Source organism: Nerophis lumbriciformis, linkage group LG30 (genome assembly GCF_033978685.3).
Source record: "Nerophis lumbriciformis linkage group LG30, RoL_Nlum_v2.1, whole genome shotgun sequence".
Taxonomy (NCBI): Eukaryota; Metazoa; Chordata; class Actinopteri; order Syngnathiformes; family Syngnathidae; genus Nerophis; species Nerophis lumbriciformis.
In genome coordinates, this window is record NC_084577.2 from 9654405 (window position 1) to 9677391 (window position 22987).

Genomic DNA, 22987 nt, shown 5'->3' on the forward strand with positions numbered 1-22987 from the left:
ACTTGGAGGTGCTGATTCTCATCCCAGTCGCTTCACACTCGGCTGCGAACCGATCCAGTGAGAGCTGAAGATCCTGACCAGATGAAGCCATCAGGACCACATCATCTGCAAAAAGCAGAGACCTAATCTGCAGCCACCAAACCAGATCCCCTCAACGCCTTGACTGCGCCTAGAAATTCTGTCCATAAAAGTTATGAACAGAATCGGTGACAGAGGGCAACCTTGGCGGAGTCCAACCCTTACTGGAAACGTGTCCGACTTACTGCCGGCAATGCGGACCAAGCTCTGGCACTGAGCATACAGGGAGCGGACTGCCACAATCAGATAGTTCGATACCCCATACTCTCTGAGCACTCCCCACAGGACTTCCCAAGGGACACGGTCGAATGCCTTCTCCAAGTCCACAAAACACATGTAGACTGGTTGGGCAAACTCCCATGCACCCTCAAGGACCCTGCCGACAGTATAGAGCTGGTCCACAGTTCCACGACCAGGACGAAAACCACACTGTTCCTCCTGAATCCGAGGTTCGACTATCCGGCGTAGCCTCCTCTCCAGTACACCTGAATAGACCTTACCGGGAAGGCTGAGGAGTGTGATCCCACGATAGTTAGAACACACCCTCCGGTTCCCCTTCTTAAAGAGAGGAACCACCACCCCGGTCTGCCAATCCAGAGGCACCGCCCCCGATGTCCACGCGATGCTACAGAGTCTTGTCAACCAAGACAGCCCCACAGCATCCAGAGCCTTAAGGAACTCCGGGCGGATCTCATCTACCCCCGGGGCCTTGCCACCGAGGAGCTTTTTAGCCACCGAGGAGCTTTTTAACTACCTCAGCAACCTCAGCCCCAGAAACAGGAGCACCCACCACAGATTCCCCAGTCACTGCTTCCTCATAGGAAGACGTGTTGGTGGGATTGAGGAGGTCTTCGAAGTATTCCCTCCACCGATCCACAACATCCGCAGTCGAGGTCAGCAGAACACCATCCTCGCCATACACGGTCTTGATAGTGCACTGCTTCCCCTTCCTGAGGCGGTGGATGGTGGTCCAGAATTGCTTCGAAGCCGTCCGGAAGTCGTTTTCCATGGCCTCCCCGAACTCCTCCCATGTCCGAGTTTTTGCCTCTGCAACCGCTGAAGCCGCACACCGCTTGGCCTGTCGGTACCCGTCCGCTGCCTCAGGAGTCCTATGAGCCAAAAGAACCCGATAGGACTCCTTCTTCAGCTTGACGGCATCCCTCACCGCCGGTGTCCACCAACGGGTTCTAGGATTACCGCCACGACAAGCACCAACTACCTTGCGGCCACAGCTCCAATCAGCCGCCTCGACAATAGAGGCGCGGGACATGGTCCATTCAGACTCAATGTCCAGCACCTCCCTCGTGACATGTTCAAAGTTCTTCCGAAGGTGGGAATTGAAACTCTCTCTGACAGGAGAATCTGCCAGACGTTCCCAGCAAACCCTCACAATGTGTTGGGGCCTGCCAGGTCTGTCCGGCATCCTCCCCCACCATCGCAGCCAACTCACCACCAGGTGGTGATCGATAGAAAGCTCCGCCCCTCTCTTCACCCGAGTGTCCAAAACATGAAACCGCAAATCCGATGACACAACTACAAAGTCGATCATGGAACTGCGGCCTAGGGTGTCCTGGTGCCAAGTGCACATATGGACACATATGGAACATGGTGTTCGTTATAGACAATCTGTGACGGGCACAAAAGTCCAATAACAAAACACCGCTCGGGTTCGGATCCGGGAAGCCATTCTTCCCAATCACGCCTCTCCAGGTTTCACTGTCGCTGCCAACATGAGCATTGAAGTCCCCCAGTAGAACGAGGGAATCACCCGTGGGAGCACTCTCAAGCACTCCCTCGAGTGAATCCAAAAAGGGTGGGTACTCTGAGCTGCGGTTTGGCGCGTAAGCGCAAACCACAGTCAGGACCCGTTCCCCCACCCGAAGGCGGAGGGAAGCTACCCTCTCGTCCACCGGGTTGAACTCCAACGTGCAGGCTCTGAGCCGGGGGGAAACAAGAATTGCCACCCCAGCCCGTCGCCTCTCACTGCCGGCAACGCCAGAGTGGAAGAGAGTCCAGCCCCTCTATATACATATATATATACATATATATAAATATATATATATATATATATATATATATATATATATATATATATATATATATATATATATATATATATACATATACACAAACACGCACACAAATGTATACAGTACAGGCCAAAAGTTTGGACACAACTTCTCATTCACAACACAACTGATGGTCCCATCCCCATTGATAAAGCAAGAAATTCCACTAATCAACCCTGATAAGGCACACATGTGAAGTGAAAACCATTTCAGATGACTACCTCTTGAAGCTCATCGAGAGAATGCCAAGAGTGTGCAAAGCAGTAATCAGAGCAAAGGGTGGCTATTTTGAAGAAACTACAATTTAAAACATGTTTTCAGTTATTTCACCTTTTTTTGTTAAATACATAACTTCACATTCATAGTTTTGATGCCTTCAGTGATAATCTACAATGTAAAGAGTCATGAAAATAAAGAAAACGCATTGAATGAGAAGGTCTCTCCAAACCTTTGGCCTGTACTGTACGTATAGGGAAAAGCTCCAGCACCCACACGACCCAGAGAGGGACAAGCGGTAGAAAAAGGATAGACACAATATATGTATAAATATAGTAAGGTCATCATATGGGATATTTGGCAAATCTGGGAACTAATTCGTTACCAAGAAATCTCTTCACCAATGTGTTTATAAAGGTGTCTAGTAACATGTCCTAAAAAGTTGAAATTCAACTCCTGGGAGAAAGTTCATAAAAAACTGCACAAAGTCGGGTACCATTAACTGATTTTCGAAAATTCGAAAATGCTTAATTTGGCCTTAAGTAACTTGTGAGGGGTCAAACTAGGGGTTCTTCAATATTCTGAGTTCATTGCAAGTATTTATTTTTCACCAAGACCACTCCCTGGTGGAAAAATGGCCACACCTCCTTTCCATATCCCGACAATGCCCCTCCTCACACATACCATGCAGGGTATATGTAAAAAAATAATAATAATAAAATAAAAAAGATAATAGTTCATTCTTTAATGTTTGACATGATGAATGGGCCAAGTCAGTGTTTAGTGATGGTTGCTGTAGTTGATTGGCATTTCAATGTGAGGACGTTATGAGTTTAAGAACTTTCCATTTCTATGCTGATGATACTGTCATATACTGCACAGCACCCACTCTTGCTGAGGCTTTTAAATATCTACAACATGCATTTGACAGAGTACAAGAACAACTTTGCTATCTTCAACTGGTTTTAAATGCAGAGAAAACAAAGTGTATGCTCTTTACCACATCAAAAACTGTAAGATCATCACTGTGTGAGAACATTTTAACAAGAAATGGGCAACAAATTATGTTAGTATCTGCTTTTAAATATTTAGGATTTTTAATTGATGACCACTTGAGTTTTAAGGAGCACATTCAGTATGTTGTAAAAAAACTGAAACTTTTACTGGGATTTTATTATAGAAACAAGTTTTGCTTTTCTTTTACTGTGAAACAGAAATTGGTGGAAACAACCTTTTTACCTGTTATTGACTATGGAGATGTGTTGTACATGAATGCTACTGCTGGTTGTCTCCACAAGCTGGATAGTGTGTACCACGGGGCACTGAGATTCATTACCAACTGTGCTCCCCTTACTCACCATTGTGTGTTATACTCAATGGTTAACTGGACATCTTTATGTGCTCGACGCCTCAATCATTGGTATGTTTTCATCTACAAAACCATTCTGGGTATCACTCCATCTTATCTGTCTTGTCTTTTAACAAAGAAACAAGGAAGTCACAATCTTCGTTCAATGAATGTTCTGCAATTTGTCGTCCCCAAAGTAAAAACTGAACTGGGCAAGAAAGCATTTAGGTTTTCAGCACCGAAGGCTTGGAATAACCTACAATCGAACATTAAACTTCAAACCCTAGTTACGTTGAATGAGTTTAAAGCTTCTGTGAAAGGATTTCAGTCTACCTTGTCTGTATGCACATGTGTCATGTGAGCAAGTTTTAATGTTGTAAATGTGATGTTTTATGTATTTGTTTACTGTTTTTAATGTAACCTTGCTGCTGCCCTCTTGGCCAGGTCTCCCTTGGAAAAGAGATCTTTGATCTCAATGGGATTTTACCTGGTTAAATAAAGGCTAATAAAATAATAATAATAAAATAACATTAGCACCAAACATGCACCAAAACTACAAATACTGCTACCTTAATGACAGGAACGGAGATGGCATCCCAGATACATCTGGCACTCTTGATACCATTGTGGAAGAATCAGATGATCAGATCGATGATGAGGTTGCAGTAGATGCCGCACTTGAGGATATATCAGTTCCGACAGCTAGTGAAAGTGATGATCAGGTGGTCTCCATGGGTGTTGATGAAGCAAGCAATGCAGTCACTCAGTTTGTTGGGGACAATATAGATTTAAACATTGTCTCTATTCATGGAAACACTCCCTTGCATTCCATGGGTTGGATCACCTTTGCCAGATCCGCGGACAACAGCAGCTGTCCAGAGGGTAAAATTGAAGGCCCTTGCCAAAGCTAAGCTCCTGAAGCAAGCTGAAGTGAATATTCTTCCATTCATGAACATGAAACAGAAGGGAATAAACTCCATCACGTTTCTTCCCATTGATGAACTCACCTCCTCTTTGATACATAGCCAGCCACTCCTCACACTGGGTGATATACTCTGGGCAGCAGGGTGGGTGATCAAAGCTCAGGATCCTGACTTCCCACACACCAACTGGAATGGATAGATGAAGAGTATCCATTCAGATAATGTCAAGCAGAGCACACAGATTGATTTCCTCCCAGTCATCGATGGTGACCCTAATGACCGCAACACCATCTTCACCACTCTCAAAGAGTGCATCCGGCTTTCTGCAGGCAAGGTCACTATCGTGACGTTCGATCTTCCGATTTGGCTGAAGGCTGTGGATATTATGAAGCAGGCCAATCATCATTCCGAGGTTGCGCGGGTTTCATCTGCTGAAGTCCTACCTTGGATCCATTGGTAATATCATGGAGGATTCTGGACTACTAGAGCTGATTCAGCTGATTTATCCGGGGAGTACGACATTTGGCCACATCCTGGATGGAGGGTGTTTTGACAAGGCAATCCGTGCTCACCTCCTCATTAGTGCAGCCATGTATCAGCGCATCATGAAACATGCCTTCACTGAGGAGGAGCTTGTTGGAATGAGGACCTTTATGGAGATGGTAGCTGATGGGAAGGTGGGAGCCAGTCACACAGATCCAGTGGTGGTACTGTTTGAGCAGAGATTTGAAGAAACCTTCAAAAGACTCTCCAAAGGGGGACAAACACCTGCACTCTGGGTGCAGTACCACCACATGGTAAATGTTATTAAGCTGTTCATCCGAACTGAGCGGCTTGCAGACCACGATGGGCACCTTTCCTGCATTGCTACCTGGATGCTGGACATCTTTGCAGCTGCAGGCCATCATCAGTATGCCAAAGGTGCACGGCTGTACTGTCAACTGATGAAGGAACTGGAAACTTTGCCTGGTTACAAGCACAGCCTTCGCTCCGTGTCTACCTACAGACTCGGGACTGGCTGCTTCTACAGAGCATGTCTCTGGACCCCAGTGACTATGGATGGACAATAGGTGTTCATGGTTATGAGCCAGTTCCAACTCTAGACCCCATGGCTCCTGAAGAGCTACTCCAGTTCACAAGCTGCAATTACCATGGAGATTGCAGCAGCCGGCGATGCAGCTGCAAAAAGAATAGCGTCTCAGCTTGTGGAGTCTGTCAAGGCATTACCTGCAAGAATGCTATTACACATTGATGAAGAGATTTCTTGGTAACGATTTAGTTCCCAGATTTTCAGACGCTTCTCTTACTAATATATACATACAGCATATATAAACATATATATACAGTATATATTTGTGGTTGCTGATACGATTCAAGGACAATCTCAGTTTTTTAGAACGCTACGATCTTAAACGATTTAGTGAGTTAAGATTGATTCAGTAACATTTTAGTTAAAAAAAAACAAAAAAACAGTTTGACTGTGAAACAAATACTGGATATTGGACACTGAAGTTAACTATATTCCTGTTATTTCTTGTAAGGGAATTAGGCATTCAACAATTAAGAGTCAATACATTTACATCTTATGTGAATGAAGTTCAACCAACACTGTAGGTTAAATTACCAAGAGGAAACCTTGTCTGCTCACATTTTTAACGTTCAAGCAATTTTCAATAAAACTACATCAACCAACATTTTAACAGTAGATTTACCTGCTAAATAAAGTTCCCCGACTTGGACATACAGTATCTGTTCCAGCGTCCCAGCTGTGCTCCCTCAATCCCTTGCCCCCTCAATCCTTTCTAATTTCCATAACCTCCTTCATCCATCTCTTGTATTTATTTGTTTCTGATGAAATGACTTCTTTTTTGCTGCCCGTTGCATGTTGTTGTGTTTCTGAGTCGGTGCGTCGCCGTAACTTGCTCCGCAGTCAATTCCATGTCGGTGGCGTCTTTTGTGGCTTAAAGTTGTATTGTGGCTCTATATCATTGTGTTGTGTCGTTTGTCTTTGTTATGGCTATTTGCAATTGTGTTGTAGATGAAAGTTTTTGTGTTGTAATTTATGATATGGTCTTGTGGCGTTTGCATTCGTTATGACATTTCTTAATCACCGTAGGTATCCAGCATTTTTGTTTTGATGACGCCAGAGACGGGCAAATAGACTTAACTTTTAACGTCCTTATTAAAAGTGCTAACCTTAACATATAGTCTGCCATTCTTAAATCCAATGTTTTCCTTTTTCTAGTATTATTAACTGTATCCACTTGGCATCCATTGCACCGGTCACCCAAGGAGGGATCCCCACATCTGCGGTCCCTTCCAAGGTTTCTCGTTGTACTCATTGGGTTAAGTTTTTTCTTGCCCTGATGTGGGATCTGAGCCGAGGATGTTGTTATAGCTTGTGCAACCCTTTGAGACATTTGTGATTAAGGGCTATATACCATGTACACTTTGATTGATTGATTGACAGTAATGATAAAATCGATCGATTCCCTTTGAAAATGACCTTGGATCCATAATGCAATACCTATCTTCAGGAAGGCAAACTTGCCATTCACAGATCAATATACTTGAAATTTAGAAACACAAATCAATACATTGATATATTGATCAATTGTTACACCGCTATTAATATTATATTATAGTTATTATTATTATTATGGGGCGGTATTGCTCGGTTGGTAGAGCGGCCGAGCCAGCAACTTGAGGGTTGCAGGTTCGATCCCCGCATCCGCCATCCTAGTTACTGCCGTTGTGTTCTTGGGCAAGACACTTTACCCACCTGCTCCCAGTGCCACCCACACTGGTTTAAATGTAACTTAGATATTGGGTTTCACTATGTAAAGCGCTTTGAGTCACTAGAGAAAAGCGCTATATAAATATAATTCACTTCACTTCACATTATTGTATAATATCGTATAATATATATAATACCAAACAAAGACGTTTCAAGTAGGGGTACTATTCAACATCAAATAAGTAAAGAGACAGTAATAAAAAAATTGTAATGCAAAACTGTCAGGACCCCTCCAACAGATATATACCTAATAAACTGATTAGGAGAGCTGACTCTGTCCTAAGCTGCCCACTGGACTCCATGAGGAGATCGCTGATATAGAATCATGTTGGCTGAGCTTGCATTCATAATTTTACACTGCAACCGTGGCTTTTCAATGCGGGATATATAAAGTCGATCCTATCCATCAAACTTTTAGCCTCAAAGTTGCTATGGAATGCCTGACGTGACATATTTGTTAATGACAAAAAATGTAATGAGCTACTCAATAAATTTCAATGATTTTGAATTAATATTTATATTTAACCTCTTAAGGCCCAAGCTGTTTGTTTACATGATTTTTTTTTATTTCTCTTTGCTATTTGGGCTTGTTGGACCCTAATTAGAATAAAAACTAAAAATCATCTTTTTATATGATGTACTTAGTCCATAAGTAACAAACGTGTACTTCATGTGTAGTGACATGCTCATTTTTATTTTTACACTTTTTTTCCCGAAATTCCATTGTATGTTATACTCTTGAGGTGGTTCGGGCATCTGGTCAGGATGCCACCCGAACGCCTCCCTAGGGAGGTGTTTAGGGCACGTCCGACCGGTAGGAGGCCGCGGGGAAGACCCAGGAAACGTTGGGAAGACTATGTCTCCCGACTGGCCTGGGAACGCCTCGGGGTCCCACAGGAAGAGCTGGACGAAGTGGCTGGGGAGAGGGAAGTCTGGGCTTCCCTGCTTAGGCTGCTGCCCCCGCGACCCGACCTCGGATAAGCGGAAGAAGATGGATGGATGGATGGATGGATTATACTCTTCTGACACCACCAGATAGCAGTATAACTGTCCATATGTCGGCATAAGACCCCAATTCAGTAGTGTACACAATTTTGGAAATGAGAGCTAAAAGGTGCTGTCCACGTATGTGGCCACTAAGGCCTTTAGAGGTTAAATTCAAAATTAACTTTCAGGGTACAAAAAAAAACTGTTAAGCTAAAAAAATACATTTACCACGTACATTAAATCAATCAATCAATCAATCAATGTTTATTTATATAGCCCTAAATCACAAGTGTCTCAAAGGGCTGCACAAGCCACAACGACATCCTCGGTACAGAGCCCACATAAGGGCAAGGAAAAACTCACCCCAGTGGGATGTCGATGTGAATGACTATGAGAAACCTTGGAGAGGACCGCATATGTGGGTAACCCCCCCTCTAGGGGAGACCGAATGCAATGGATGTCGAGTGGGTCTGACATAATATTGTGAGAGTTCAGTCCATAGTGGGGCCAGCAGGACACCATCCCGAGCGGAGACGAGTCAGCAGCGCAGAGATGTTCCCAACCAATGCACTGGACAGCCAGCACTTCATCCATGGCCACCGGACCTGTGTCCTCTTTTTTTGCTATTTTTATCTGCCACACGTAGAAAATGAAAATAATGCATACATGAAACCGGTCCCTGGTGGGAAAAAGGTTGGGGAACCCTGGCCTGGAGGATCCATTCATCCATTTTCTACCGCTTGTCCCTCTCGGGGACGCGGGGTGCCTGTAGCCTCTCCCAGCATTCGGGCGGAAGGCGGGGTACGCCCTGGACAAGTCGCCCCCTCATCGCAGGGCCAACACAGATAGACAGACAACATCCACACTCACATTCACACACTAGGGCCAATTTAGTGTTGCCAATCATATTCTTGTTATTTTGACACAATTTATTTTTAATTTTGAGCAATTTGTAAACAGCCCCTTTAATTAGCAGTATTTTACTATAGCGCTCACCATTTTGTGCCGCTACGAACGCTACGGGAGCTGCCATTTTGATGACATCACTTCCTGTAACAGCGGACACGGCCATTTTGAACATTTGGGGCCCCATACGTCACATTCTGTTTACGTCCTGTACACACCGTCGTGACCATTTCGAAGAGCTTCGAGGCCAGCGGCACTTCTGACACATCTTTTTCCACAATTGCTGTACGTTGCGCCGGTCATAGCTGTGTCAGCCTGTTTTAGAGATCACTTTGTGTGATGAGAAATGCTTTAAAGTCTCACAATCTTGCTGTATCGCTTCGGGTTGCTAGGCAACCACTGAGCTAGCATTTTAGCTACGTAGTTAGCGTTGGGCTTCAGCCGCCTTCATTTTGAGGACTTTATCAGCGAAAGGGGGGTTTTTTCCTTGACAAATCTTTAACTGTGATGAGACGAAAAAATATGCCGGAGGCACTACCTGGATGGACAGAAGCCAATGAAGGATTGCCTGACACTGCTAGTTTGTTTTAGCGGTATCAGTGACTACGTGAAGCCCCTGCTTGTTTATAACTTTGAAACTCCCAGAGTGTTCAACAATGACACTCATATTCCCAGACACAAGGTCAATGATTTTTTTGTGTTTTGAGTGCACCAACGATGTATATATATATATATATATATATATATACACACATATATATATATATATATATATATATATATATATATATATATATATATATATATATATATATATATATATTAGTGATGGGTTGATGAGGTGTCATGAAGCGTTTGGACACATTGCAAAACTGTATTGATACTGTGTCGATACTGTGTCACTAAATACTGACATCTGCTGGACATTAAAAATCCCTACAGGCAACCTATGGACCGACTCAACTGACACTGATTTTATGACCTAGTACAGTGGTTCTCAAATGGGGTTACGCGTACCCCTGGGGGTACTTGAAGGTATGCCAAGGGGTATGTGAGATTTTTAAAAAATATTCTAAAAATAGCAACAATTCAAAAATCCTTTATAAATATATTTATTGAATAATACTTCAACAAAATATGAATGTAAGTTCATAAACTCCGTGAAGCACAAGCTCAGGTTTGTCACTAAAATGTCTGTGAAAAAGAAGTGTGAAAAGAAATGCAACAATGCAATATTCAGTGTTGACAGCTAGATTTTTTGTGGACATGTTCCATAAATATTGATGTTGAAGATTTTTTTTTGTGAAGAAATGTTTAGAATTAAGTTAATGAATCCAGATGGAGCTCTAATACAATCCCCAAAGAGGGCACTTTACGTTGATTATTACTTCGAGGTGTAGAAATCTTTATTTATAATTGAATCACTTGTTTATTTTTCAACAAGTTTTTAGCTATTTTTATATCTTTTTTTCCAAATAGTTCAAGAAAGACCACTACAAATGAGCAATATTTTGCACTGTTATACAATTTAATAAATCAGAAACTGATGACATAGTGCTGTATTTTACTTCATCTTTTTTTTTTCAACCAAAAATGCTTTGCTCTGATTAGGGGGTACTTGAATTAAAAAAAAAATTCACACGGGGTACATTGCTGAAAAAAGGTTGAGAACCACTGACCTAGTATATACAATAATATAAACCAAGTCATTGTATTTCATTTAGGATTATTTCATAACTTCATTTAAATAAAAATATATTTTTTGTCTTTTTTAGATACAGTCAATAAATAATGTGAACATGTATCATAACATGGAAATCTAAGAGAACGTGTTGTGAATGAGGATGCTTGTGGACCTGGAAATTATTATTATTATTATTTATTTTTTTTGTGTGTCCTGTCCAGCTTCTCAGGCAAATCATATAGTTGATGTAGATGCCCATGTCGGCTGTTCAGATTTACTTTACAAAAGAGAAGTGTAAAAAAAAAAAAAAAAAAAAAAGGAAATTATTATATTTTTTTTTTTTTACACATTTTTATAAAAAAAAACAACAGTTTTTCCAACGTATTCAATTTTAGACGCTTTCTCTTCTTAGTTATTATTTCTCCGGGTGTAGAAAAGACCCGCTCACAGGGCACAGAGGAGGCGTCAGTGCGACACAGTTCGCGTATTGGTCACGTGACCAAAACAGCTCATGATCGGTCACGTGACTTTCTAAAAGCGGTACGCGCACCGACACAGGGTTTCGCTCTATGAGCTCGACGCATGCGTCGATGCATCGGTGTTGCCGGACCCATCACTAATATATATATATATATATATATATATATATATATATATATATATATATATATATATATATCTTGTGACATCACAAGAGGCTGTGTCCTTGAGGGAAAATATATTCCCCTGAGATGGCTCCAACATACAGGAGTTTTGGTTCTATCTGGTGGAGAGTGGCAGCGCACCCCCACACCTGGGGCTAATCAGCAAGTGATTGCCATGCAGGACTTTTAAGGCCAGCAAGCCTGTCAGTAAGAGGAGTGTGGAAGGAGAGACAAAGCCAATTGTGATCAGTTGCAGAGGAGAAGAGCGAGGAGAACATTGTTGTGTGGAAGCCAACCCAAGTTGGAGCAACAGCGAGGATCCTTGACCTGGACCACTGAGGAGGGTGAATAACCCTACGAGGACAGCACCACAGCAGGGGTGAGGCCTAACTGTGCTGCAGAGACATTGCTGCTGTAAATCCCCATAAAATTCCTAATTAAATCTTTGTTTTACGTTAATCTTGATCTACGTTGCACTTCTTGTCCTACCCCGCAGAGAGCTAGCCTCTCATGGAATAACAATATATATATATATATATATATATATATATATATATATATATATATATATATATATGTATATGTATATAGGGTTAGGGTTAACTTTACACATACAAACTGTAGCACACAAAAAAGCACATTTAATACAAAAAAAAAACTTTATCATGGTCTTACCTTTACTTATAAATGAAGTCCATGCGCAGCTCCTTTTGAACAAAAGCATCGATAACTTGTTTATAGAAGTCTTCCTTATCTTTCTTCAGTTTTAAAAGTCTCTCTGTCTCGATGGAGATCTTCCTTTAAGTATTACCTCCTACTTCGATTGAAAGTCCAGTTTAGAAAACTGTTTTATTTTAGCTGTTATCCTCCATGTTAATAGTCCAGGCAAGAGGAAAAAATAAACGATCGCTGCTAACTGTTGCTGCTTGTTGTCACTTCTTCTGCAGCCGAGTAGTCGCAGAAATGCTCCCTGGGATCACTACCGCCCTCTACCACCAGGAGGCGGGATTACTGCGAGCCTCACACAGTGCGTCTTCGCAGCAGTTTTATGATTGCTCAGCACAAGAAATACATTACACACATACAGTTGTTGACAAAATACACTGTACATTATATACAGTACCTCAGCTAACTAAACTATGGAAATGTATAATATAGTTTATATAGCAATACGGTCTCACTGCACAGCAGGCCAGCAGTTAGCCGAGTCATTGCGCAATCCATGGTGAGGCTCAACTCAGTGACGTGCCTCAACTGGCTGCTGACTCACCGCAAGTCTCTTCTCAGTATTTGAACGGCAAATGTGAAAATTCAGCGATTTTGAATAAAAAATAATCTAAAACTGGTGAAGTTAAATGGAAAATAACTTTATAGTATAATCACATACAACAATTATTATTTTTTTTTCTTTTTAAATTGTTTTTCTTTCCATGATGGCACGTGAGACCCCGCCTCATTTGCCTCCCCTGACTGCACGTCACTGATTTTATATATATATATATATATATATATATATATATATATATATATATATATATATATATATATATATATATATATATATATATATACTGTACATACACACATACATATGTATATACATATGTATATATACACATTACAGTGTCTTAAAAGTTTGGAATTTTTTACTAAGACAGCAACTTATGTGAAGGCTAGAACCAATTATTCTTGTTTACATTGATTCTTATGGGGAACTCTGCTTTACTATACGAATGTTCCGGTTAGCGAACCATGTTAAAGAACCAACTAAATTTGTGGATCAAGGTTCCTGTGTAATTCCAAATAGGGACGGAACAAAAAACAATGGCACTGGTTGGAGTAACCAGTCTCACGAAAAAACCAAGGGAACAAAATGAAACAAAAAGTGGTAGGAAGAAGGGATAAGGCTGCACACAAAAAACAAAGAAGCAATTAAAACATATCAAGATACTTGCGTGTGAAGTGGCAGAAGGTAAGTTGGCGGAGTCTTGACTCATTGAAGACATGACGGAACCAACCAGCAATAAGCAATCAGATGAAATAGGGAAACGTTTATTGCAGCCAGGTGTTTCTCAGGCCTTCTCGCCTTCCTATGTTGCCATGACAATTAAAAGCCAAAAAAACAGAGGGAACAGAGTGGCTAAAGAAAAGCAAGCAGGTACAAAACAGGAATGTAAAAGTAGTCCCCCCATACCACCAAACTCCCTGAACAGACGCACCCTTGCAGTTTACCTGGCTTTCCTGGAAAACATCTATACACATCAGTAAGGAATGATGGGTCGAGGATTAGAGGCCGAGAAATCCAAGAACAATCTTCGGGGCCGTACCCCTCCCAGTCCACCAGGCAATGGAAACTCCTGACCCCTTTTTCTCACATCCAAAATTGTCTTGACCTGGATGGCTGTCGATTAGCCTGGGAGGAGGTGGAGGCACCTATGGAGGCCTTAAGTCCCTGGAGGTAACAGGATTTAGGAAAGGGACGTAGAACACTGGGTGCATTCTAAGGGGCTCTGGAAGGCAGAGCTGGACTAAAGTGGAACAGATAATGGGCTTGATGGAATACCCATCAATGAATCTGGGCTGAAGTTTACATGAGTCAGTGTGGAGAGGTAGATCCCTGGACGACCCACATGAGCGTGGCAAAGATGGGCAGTGATAGATGGCACGGCGGATCCAGATTCAAATGATTGGAAGGCAGGTGGTTGGAAGTCATAGGCAGCGTGAAAAGGAGAGATCGCTGTGGCAGAGATGATGAGACAATTATGATGTGCATACTCAGTCCATAGTAGGTTAAAGAACCAGAATTCAGGCTATTGGTAGCATATGGTGGCCTCCAAGTCTTGATGTGCTCGCTCTTGGTTGTTGGACTGAGGGTGGTACCCGAAGAACATACTGAAAGAACCTCCCATGGACTTGCAGAAATCCTTCCAGACAGTGGACGGGAATTGGAGACCTTGAACACTCTGCCGGTGGTCCCTGGTGAGCTCATAAAAGAAACTCTGAAAATGGGAAGGACTCAACGACTTGAAGCAAAGTCTCCATGATGAAGAGTAGTAGATCCAATTTACGTGAGGTGAAACATTTGTTTAATACAATTGCTTAATTTGCTACCGACCTAGAATGGATTAGTTCAAGACGAAGTGTGAAGTCCTCTTGGCCTGGTTAAACGCAGTAACGCCGTTCCCGGTGAGCTGGTAGTTACATTGTGACTGCTAATGCACCGTCCATGCAGAGGCATCCGCAACAGCCAAATAGCTTGAAACCAGATGTTTCTTGGCGTGGAGGATGTCCGTCTAGGCAAGAACAAAGATTGGTTCCGGGCAGATACCTCGGACTAGGACTTATTCTCGCCAACACTCCCCTGCGCTTCCCACGTCTCCATGGCCTCTTCTTCTTCCAGGTAAAAGGTGAGCGCCTCAGATCGTCAGTATAGAGGCAAGATGACAATGCCTAAGGCCTGGCCACCAAAATAAAGCTTTAGCACCCCATGCTATTTTCCAATGTCAAGCAATGTGTGGCGATCATACATGAATATGGCAGTGACATCTTGGTATAGATCACAGATCATTGCAACAGCAAACACTACTTTAAGGAGACCTGGCAAGCGACCCGCCAATCACACTGGCGCCATTGTACCTTGGCAAGGACCCAGCCGAGAGTATAGCACTGGTCCACAGTTCTACGACCAGGACAAAAAACATGCTGCTCCTATTGAATCCGAGGTTTGGCAGTCCAGTGTAACGTCCTCACCAGTACACCTGAATAAACCTCAACAGGAAGGCTGAGGAGTGTGATCCCATGATAGTTGTAATTCATCCTCCAGTCCCCCTTTCCAAAGAGAGGAAACACCACCCCAGTCTGCCAATCGAGAGGCACCGCCCCTGGATGCTGCAGGGTATTATCAAACTAGATAGCTCCACAGCATCCAGAGCTTAAAGTAATTCCAGGTGGCTCTCATCCACCCCTGGTGCCCTGACACCGAGAAGCTTAGCTACCTCGACAACCAGACAGACCACCATAGATAAGACACATATTCCTTGTAGGAAGACGTGTAGCTGGGATTGAGGAGGTCTTTGAAGTATTTACAATATCCCAAGTCGAGGTCAGCATATAGTTTATGGATTTAAAGTGTGTACAAAATGCAAACAGAACAAATTGAGAACAGGAAGTGAACAAATGCGTTCGTAACTGCTATGAAATGGAAAAGAGGTAGCACTAAATAAGCTCTGCCTCATCCTTTTGAACTTGTTGTAACAAGAAACTGGAAATCATATTGTAACTGTAGGCATGTTTGAAATAAATATAAATTTACGATAACTGTAACCATAACCAAAACCTCATGGTTACCTTAATTGTGGATGGTTTCCTAAAAAGCGGCAGCGTGGGTTGGTATACGGTCAGATAGGTCAGGTCAATACATACGGGAAATACACCCAGACGGCAACTTTAGATAACACTATTAACAGATTTTGAGCAAATGAATGATGTACATTCAAGTAAAATATTTAAAAATGTTTGTGACTGACAATCTGACAATACTGTAAATCTGCATTTGTGTCACAATATTGTTTTTTAGGTTAATTTTAATTCTGTAAGCAAGTAATTTGATTAATCTTGATTAATCTAAACTAAAACGTGTGATTAATCTAATTTAAACAATTTTGTTAATCAATATGTATATATATATGTGTATATATATATATATGTATATTTATATGTTTATCACTTTTCATTGATTAGAATGTAAAATGTATTTTTGACAGTTATTATTATTAACTCAATCACTCAATCAATCGAACTTTTCATACATAAAAAATTACAACACAAAGTGCTTTACAAACTTAAAAACATTGCCCAATGACCTACATCCCTCATCATCAATCATGCACACACACACACACACACACACACACGCACACGCACACGCACACGCACACGCACACGCACACATACACACTCACACTCACACATACACATGCAGTTGAATTTGTGGCTGAGTACAGAGGAGTCAGGTGAAGGAACACTATCACGGGAGCCGTGCACTAAGAGGTCACCAGGCCACAGCCACCAGGATGCTGACACAAAGAGCCCCCACAGTCATATAATCCCTGATGCAGAGGGCTACCTCTGAGGAACGCTGGAAAGTAAAAATAATAAAGAAGAAGGACCTTAACATTAATTGATATTACTTGAAACTCATCCTTGCCAACCCTCCCGGATTTTCCGGGAGACTCACGAAATTCAGCGCCTCTCCCGAAAACCTCCCGGGACAAATTTTCTCCCGAAAATCTCCTGAAATTCAGGCGGAGCTGGAGGCCACGCCCCCTCCAGCTCCATGCGGACCTGAGTGAGCCTGTTTTCACGTCCGCTTTCCCACAATATGAACAGCGTGCCTGCCCAATCACGTTAAAACTGTAGAATGACCGAGGGCGAGTTCTTGGTTTCTTATGTTGGCTTATTGTTAGGCAGTTTCATTTACGTCCTCCCAGCGCGGTAACAACACACAACAACAGCAATCACGTTTTCGTCTACCGTAAAGCAGTTCGTCTGCCGTAAACAGCAATGTTGTGACACTCTTAAACAGGACAATACTGCCATCTACTGTACATGCATATGTGACAATAACATCTACGGCTTTTAGAGAGTGCAGTGCACAACTGCGCACACAACAAGGAGACGAAGCAGAAGAACGAGGAAGATACAGCCATGGCGACGCCAACGACGAGTAAGATGAAGAAATTCCAAGCCGCAGCTGCGATTGGACCTGAATAGCCTCCGGGAAGAAGTAGTGGACTACCAAGTGCTTGGCAGTGAAGATCTTCCTCAGGAAGCAAAGATTGACCGGTTTTGGGCCATGCTAGGGAGAGATGGAAGATTCTAGACTCTAGTGCATTTGATGAAAGCACTTTTGTGCGTGCCACACAGCAATGCATCATCAGAGAGGGTGTTCAGCATGGTTAGAAAAATAGTGACAGAGAATAGAACAAGGATGGACAATTCAACCCTTAACTCAACAATGAGTAGATGAGTGTTTTGTTTGTGTATATGTGTAAATAAATGAACACTGAAATTCAAGTATTTCTTTTTTATATATATATATATGTATATGTAAATGATAATGATAAATGGGTTATACTTGTATAGCGCTTTTCTACCTTCAAAGTACTCAAAGCGCTTTGACAGTATTTCCACATTCACCCATTCACACACACATTCACACAATGATGGCGGGAGCTGCCATGGAAGGCGCTAACCAGCACCCATCAGGAGCAAGGGTGAAGTGTCTTGCCCAAGGACACAACGGACGTGACTAGGATGGTAGAAGGTGGGGGTTGAACCCCAGTAACCAGCAACCCTCCGAATGCTGGCACGGCCACTCTACCAACTTCGCCACGCCGTCCCTGTATATGTATATGTATATATATATATATATATATATATATATATATATATATATATATATATATATATATAATCAAATCAAAATATATATAGCTAGAATTCACTGAAAGTCAAATATTTCATATACATACTGTATGTATATATATATATATATATATATATATATATATATGAAATACTTAAATGGTGAATTTTAGCTGTAAATATACTCCTCCCCTCTTAGCCACGCCCTCAACCACGCCCCCGCCCCACACCCCCTGACCACGCCCCCACCTCCCACCCCCACCTCCCGAAATCGGAGGTCTCAAGGTTGGCAAGTGTGCTTGATACAATATTAATAATATTATATATGTAACACAGTATATAGCTCAAGTACCCTCTGAAGTGCCTCATGTATCAGGGCTACAGGCAGCCCCATTAAAGAGCCATTGATTTAGGTACATGTTGAAATCTTGTCCTAATGAGCTTTGCCTGTCTATCTAGGGTTCAAAGAGCATTTTACAGCAGCAGCCCGGCTGTCACACAACTCGTCAGCCATTGGTTGTTTTTAGTGTCAGTCAAAAAGATAACGGTAACGTCACGGCACGGCTAACCCCTGATTGGTCGAGCGTTAACCATAATCTCCCCTGCCTGTCCAGTGAGCGAGGTTTGGGTCACCATGTTGGATCAAATGCTCATTTTCACGTCGTTCCGCGTTTTGACAGTTTTATCATGCCGGTGACAATTATTCGTCGTGAGCCCAAAGTTTGAACTGTTGTAGGAGTGATTCCCAGTTTTTTTTTAATGAAAGGAGCTCTTAACGACACGTTCTCGACGGAGAGGAAGGATTACTGTTTTGATTTGGAGCTATTCATTAGCTAGCTAGAGGCTGAGCTGTCAGGTTGACTAGCACGGTGTTTTTCTGCTGCACGCCAGCATTAAGAAGCTTTCACCTTTTTGTTGGCTTCATCTAAAACTTGTGTGTCAACTTTGTCAAAAGCCCCTGTTGTTTTTTTCTTTTTTTTACAAGACTATCGATGTGGGGGAAGTAAGTTGCCAAGACAGCGAGGTTTCCTCTTTCGCTATTTTGTGATGCTCGATTCTTGTCCAAAAAGGAGGAGGATTGATGCGCCCACCTCAGGTAGATCTTGTATTATGTGAGTGAGCGGGGTCACCAAGACCCGGGCCTGCCTGCTGGAAGTGGGGCCTGGGCGAGGACACAGCACCGCTGCACTGGACCAGAAGCGTTAAGTAGGTTTGGGAGATTAGCGCTGGTGGCCTACACACTCACCAACACACATCTGAGGAGTTTTCCGTTTGGAATAATTCATGCAATTTCCTAGCAAACTGGAGCCAAGGTGGCAGGAACAGCGTGTGGTGAACTCGAGCACTTTTGCAATATGATGGCTCTTCTCCAAGTGACAAGTTTCTGATCCCACTATAAAGTCTGTTCGACTTTCGTCAGCAGGGAGGGGGCGCCATTGCTATCATGAGGGACATTTAGGGCCACCATTTTTATTTATTTATTAAGGGGTGGGCGGGTTTTTTGTTTAAATTTTTACTTAGACTTGAGTTGTCATTTTACCATAGTCATTTCAGATTTCAGCATATTTTGAACCCTCAATGCACTTATTTAGTGTTCTGGAAGTTTAATTGTTTGTACTACAAGAGCCTGGTAGCTACTGCCGTCACTTCAGTTAGGCGGTGGATGGCTCTTTGCGGCACAACAGCTTCAAATGTTACAAAAATGATGGCCGCTTATAACGGTGGCTCCTCAGTGGCTGCCCATCACCCTCATCACCACCACCACCTGCAGCATCTTCCACCTCCACACGTGCATTGTCACCACCACACAGACCAGCATCACCTGCAGCACCCGGGCTCCGCCGCTGCAGTTCACACCATCCAGCAGCACACCTCCGCTGCCGCTGCGGTGATGCTCAACCCTGGTCAACAGCAACCTTATTTCCCCTCCCCGGCCCCTGGACAGGCCCCTGGCCCCGCGGCAGCCGTGGCCCCTGCTCAAGTTCAAGCTGCTGCTGTTAAAGCGCACCATCATCACCACCATCATCATCAGCAGCACACACACCACTTGCAGCCACAGCTAGATATAGAGCCGGACAGGCCTATTGGCTATGGTGCGTTTGGGGTGGTCTGGTAAGTACAAGCACCTCCCGATGTTAAATACTTTGTTGGATACTTGGCTACACACATTACAGACATTATAGTAGAGCCCTGCCTATTCGCGGTTCGGCTTTAGCGCAACCACATTTTCGGGGATTTATTTTTTCTGCTTTGAATTGTAAATATTTTTCTAATGTTAACCTTAATAGAAAGTTATTGATGGTGCTATCTGCAGTGAAAAAAAAAAAGAGTGATTCAGTTATTAACCCTGTGTCGGATCAATTCAACATTTTCCAGCAGGAACGTGTTTTAAGAAGATATGATGTGTGACTGCTAGGGGTGTGATAATATGCTAAGGTCACAAGATTGTGTTCACCAGACAATATTTTTACATTACTTTTCAGAAATCGGAAGTTTGTACTAGTGTGCACAAACCAGGGCTGCACAATTTGGAGGAAAAACCTTATTGCGAGTTTTCATTCAAATTGCAATTGCGATTTGATTTTCAATTTTTATATTTTATACACATGCATGCATAAAACTGCGAAAATAACGAGTGAATGTTACTTTTAGACTGTCAATCAACATATTGTTGTCTCAAGGTGCCACACAATAAAACACATGCAATAATTTATTTTATGCAGACAGACTCTAAGCTTTTGTGTACATCGTGCTTTTTAACTAAATAAATAATTACAACTATACAGTACAGGGTTTCCCCTTAATGTAAAGGATCGTGGCGGTACACCACGGCAAACTCTTAGCCGCCACACCTTAAAAATAAGTAGTTTTTTTTTTTTTTACGTGAAAACAAATTGAAGTATCAATCAATCAATCAATCAATCAATCAATCAATGTTTATTTATATAGCCCTAAATCACAAGTGTCTCAAAGGGCTGCACAAGCCACAACGACATCCTCGGTACAGAGCCCACATAAGGGCAAGGAAAAACTCACCCCAGTGGGACGTCGATGTGGTAGTAATAGTTAAAGGCCTACTGAAATGCGATTTTCTTATTTAAACGGGGATAGCAGGTCCATTCTATGTGTCATACATGATCATTTCGCGATATTGCCATATTTTTGCTGAAAGGATTTAGTAGAGAACATCGACAATAAAGTTTGCAACTTTTGGTCGCTGATAAAAAAGCCTTGCCTGTACCGGAAGTAGCAGACGAGTAGCGTGACGTCACAGGTTGTGGAGCTCCTCACATCTGCACATTGTTTACTATCATGGCCACCAGCAGCGAGAGCGATTCGGACCGAGAAAGCGACGATTTCCCCATTAATTTGAGCGAGGATGAAAGATTCGTGGATGAGGAAAGTGAGAGTGAAGGACTAGAGGGCAGTGGGAGCGATTCAGATAGGGAAGATGCTGTGAGAGGCGGGTGGGACCTGATATTCAGTTGGGAATGACTAAAACAGTAAATAAACACAAGACATATGTGTATATATACTCTATTAGCCACAACACAACCAGGTTTATATTTAATATGCCACAAATTAATCCCGCATAACAAACACCTCCCCCCTCTCGTCCATATAACCCGCCAATACCACTCAAACACCTGCACAACACACTCAATCCCACAGCCCAAAGTACCGTTCACCTCCCCAAAGTTCATACAGCACATATATTTCCCCAAAGTCCCCAAAATTACGTACGTGACATGCACATAGCGGCACGCACGTACGGGCAAGCGATCTAATGTTTGGAAACCGCAGCTGCATGCGTACTCACGGTACCACGTCTGCGCATTCAACTCAAAGTCCTCCTGGTAAGAGTCTCTGTTGTCCCAGTTCTCCACAGGCCAATGATAAAGCTTGACTGTTATTTTCCGGGATTGTAAACAATGAAACACCGGCTGTGTTTGTGTTGCTGCAGTCGGCCTCAATACACCGCTTCCCACCTACAGCTTTCTTCTTTGCTGTCTCCATTGTTCATTGAACAAATTGCAAAAGATTCACCAACACAGATGTCCAGAATACTGGGGAATTTTGCGATGAAAACAGACGACTTAATAGCTGGCCACCATGCTGTCTCAAAATGTCCTCTACAATCCGTGACGTCACACGCTGACGTCTTCATACCGAGACGTTTTCAGCAGGATATTTCGCGCAAAATTTAAAATTGCACTTTAGTAAGCTAACCCGGCCGTATTGGCATGTGTTGCAATGTTAAGATTTCATCATTGATATATAAACTATCAGAATGCGTGGTCGGTAGTAGTGGGTTTCAGTAGGCCTTTAAGTAGTAATATAATGTATTGTGGCCTCCACAAGAAGACACGCAAAGTTTGACGCTCTTTATCTTTTATTGCCAATCGTATGCTAACAAGTATTTCTTCCATGCACACACGTCTGCCTCCATGCTTTACTCCGAGACACACAGCAACTCTTCTTTATTCTCCGCCAACACGGTGTTCAAGACCATGGGAAAAATTAACATTGTAACACACGGAAATACACTTAAACACCAGCAGGTAGTTACAGTATGAATGGATATGTATATACTTTTATTTGCGCACTATTGACTAGTGTTTCTCAGAAAATTTGGCCCAAAAAAGACAGTTTGATCAACCAAAAACCGCTGCCGAAACTTGATGTTGTGATGACGTAAGTATACGCACAGGGTTGTCTGCAGCAGAGGCAGCATGTCCGCGCTGAGGATATACTTTAATGTGTTCCAGATATATTTTAAGAAGAGGAAGACTCGCAGGAGAACGAAGCAAGTGTGACGGCAGGCTCTCTGTAGCTTGTTTTTCATTACGAACATGGAGCGACAGAAGTAAAGAGTCTCTGAACATCAATGCAGTCTCCAATCACCGAC

The 22987-nt window shown here is 42.6% G+C and overlaps 1 protein-coding gene across 1 annotated transcript in view; it reads left to right on the forward strand.

Moving 5' to 3' along the window:
- Positions 1-18692: 18692 nt before the first annotated feature.
- nlk2 (nemo-like kinase, type 2) overlaps positions 18693-22987 on the forward strand; it is a 77075-nt gene continuing 72780 nt past the window's right edge. Inside the window, exon 1 of the mRNA XM_061925511.1 lies at positions 18693-20190. Within this exon, the coding sequence (XP_061781495.1) occupies positions 19742-20190 (449 nt within the window). The 5' untranslated portion in view covers positions 18693-19741. The remainder of the gene's footprint in view (positions 20191-22987) is intronic.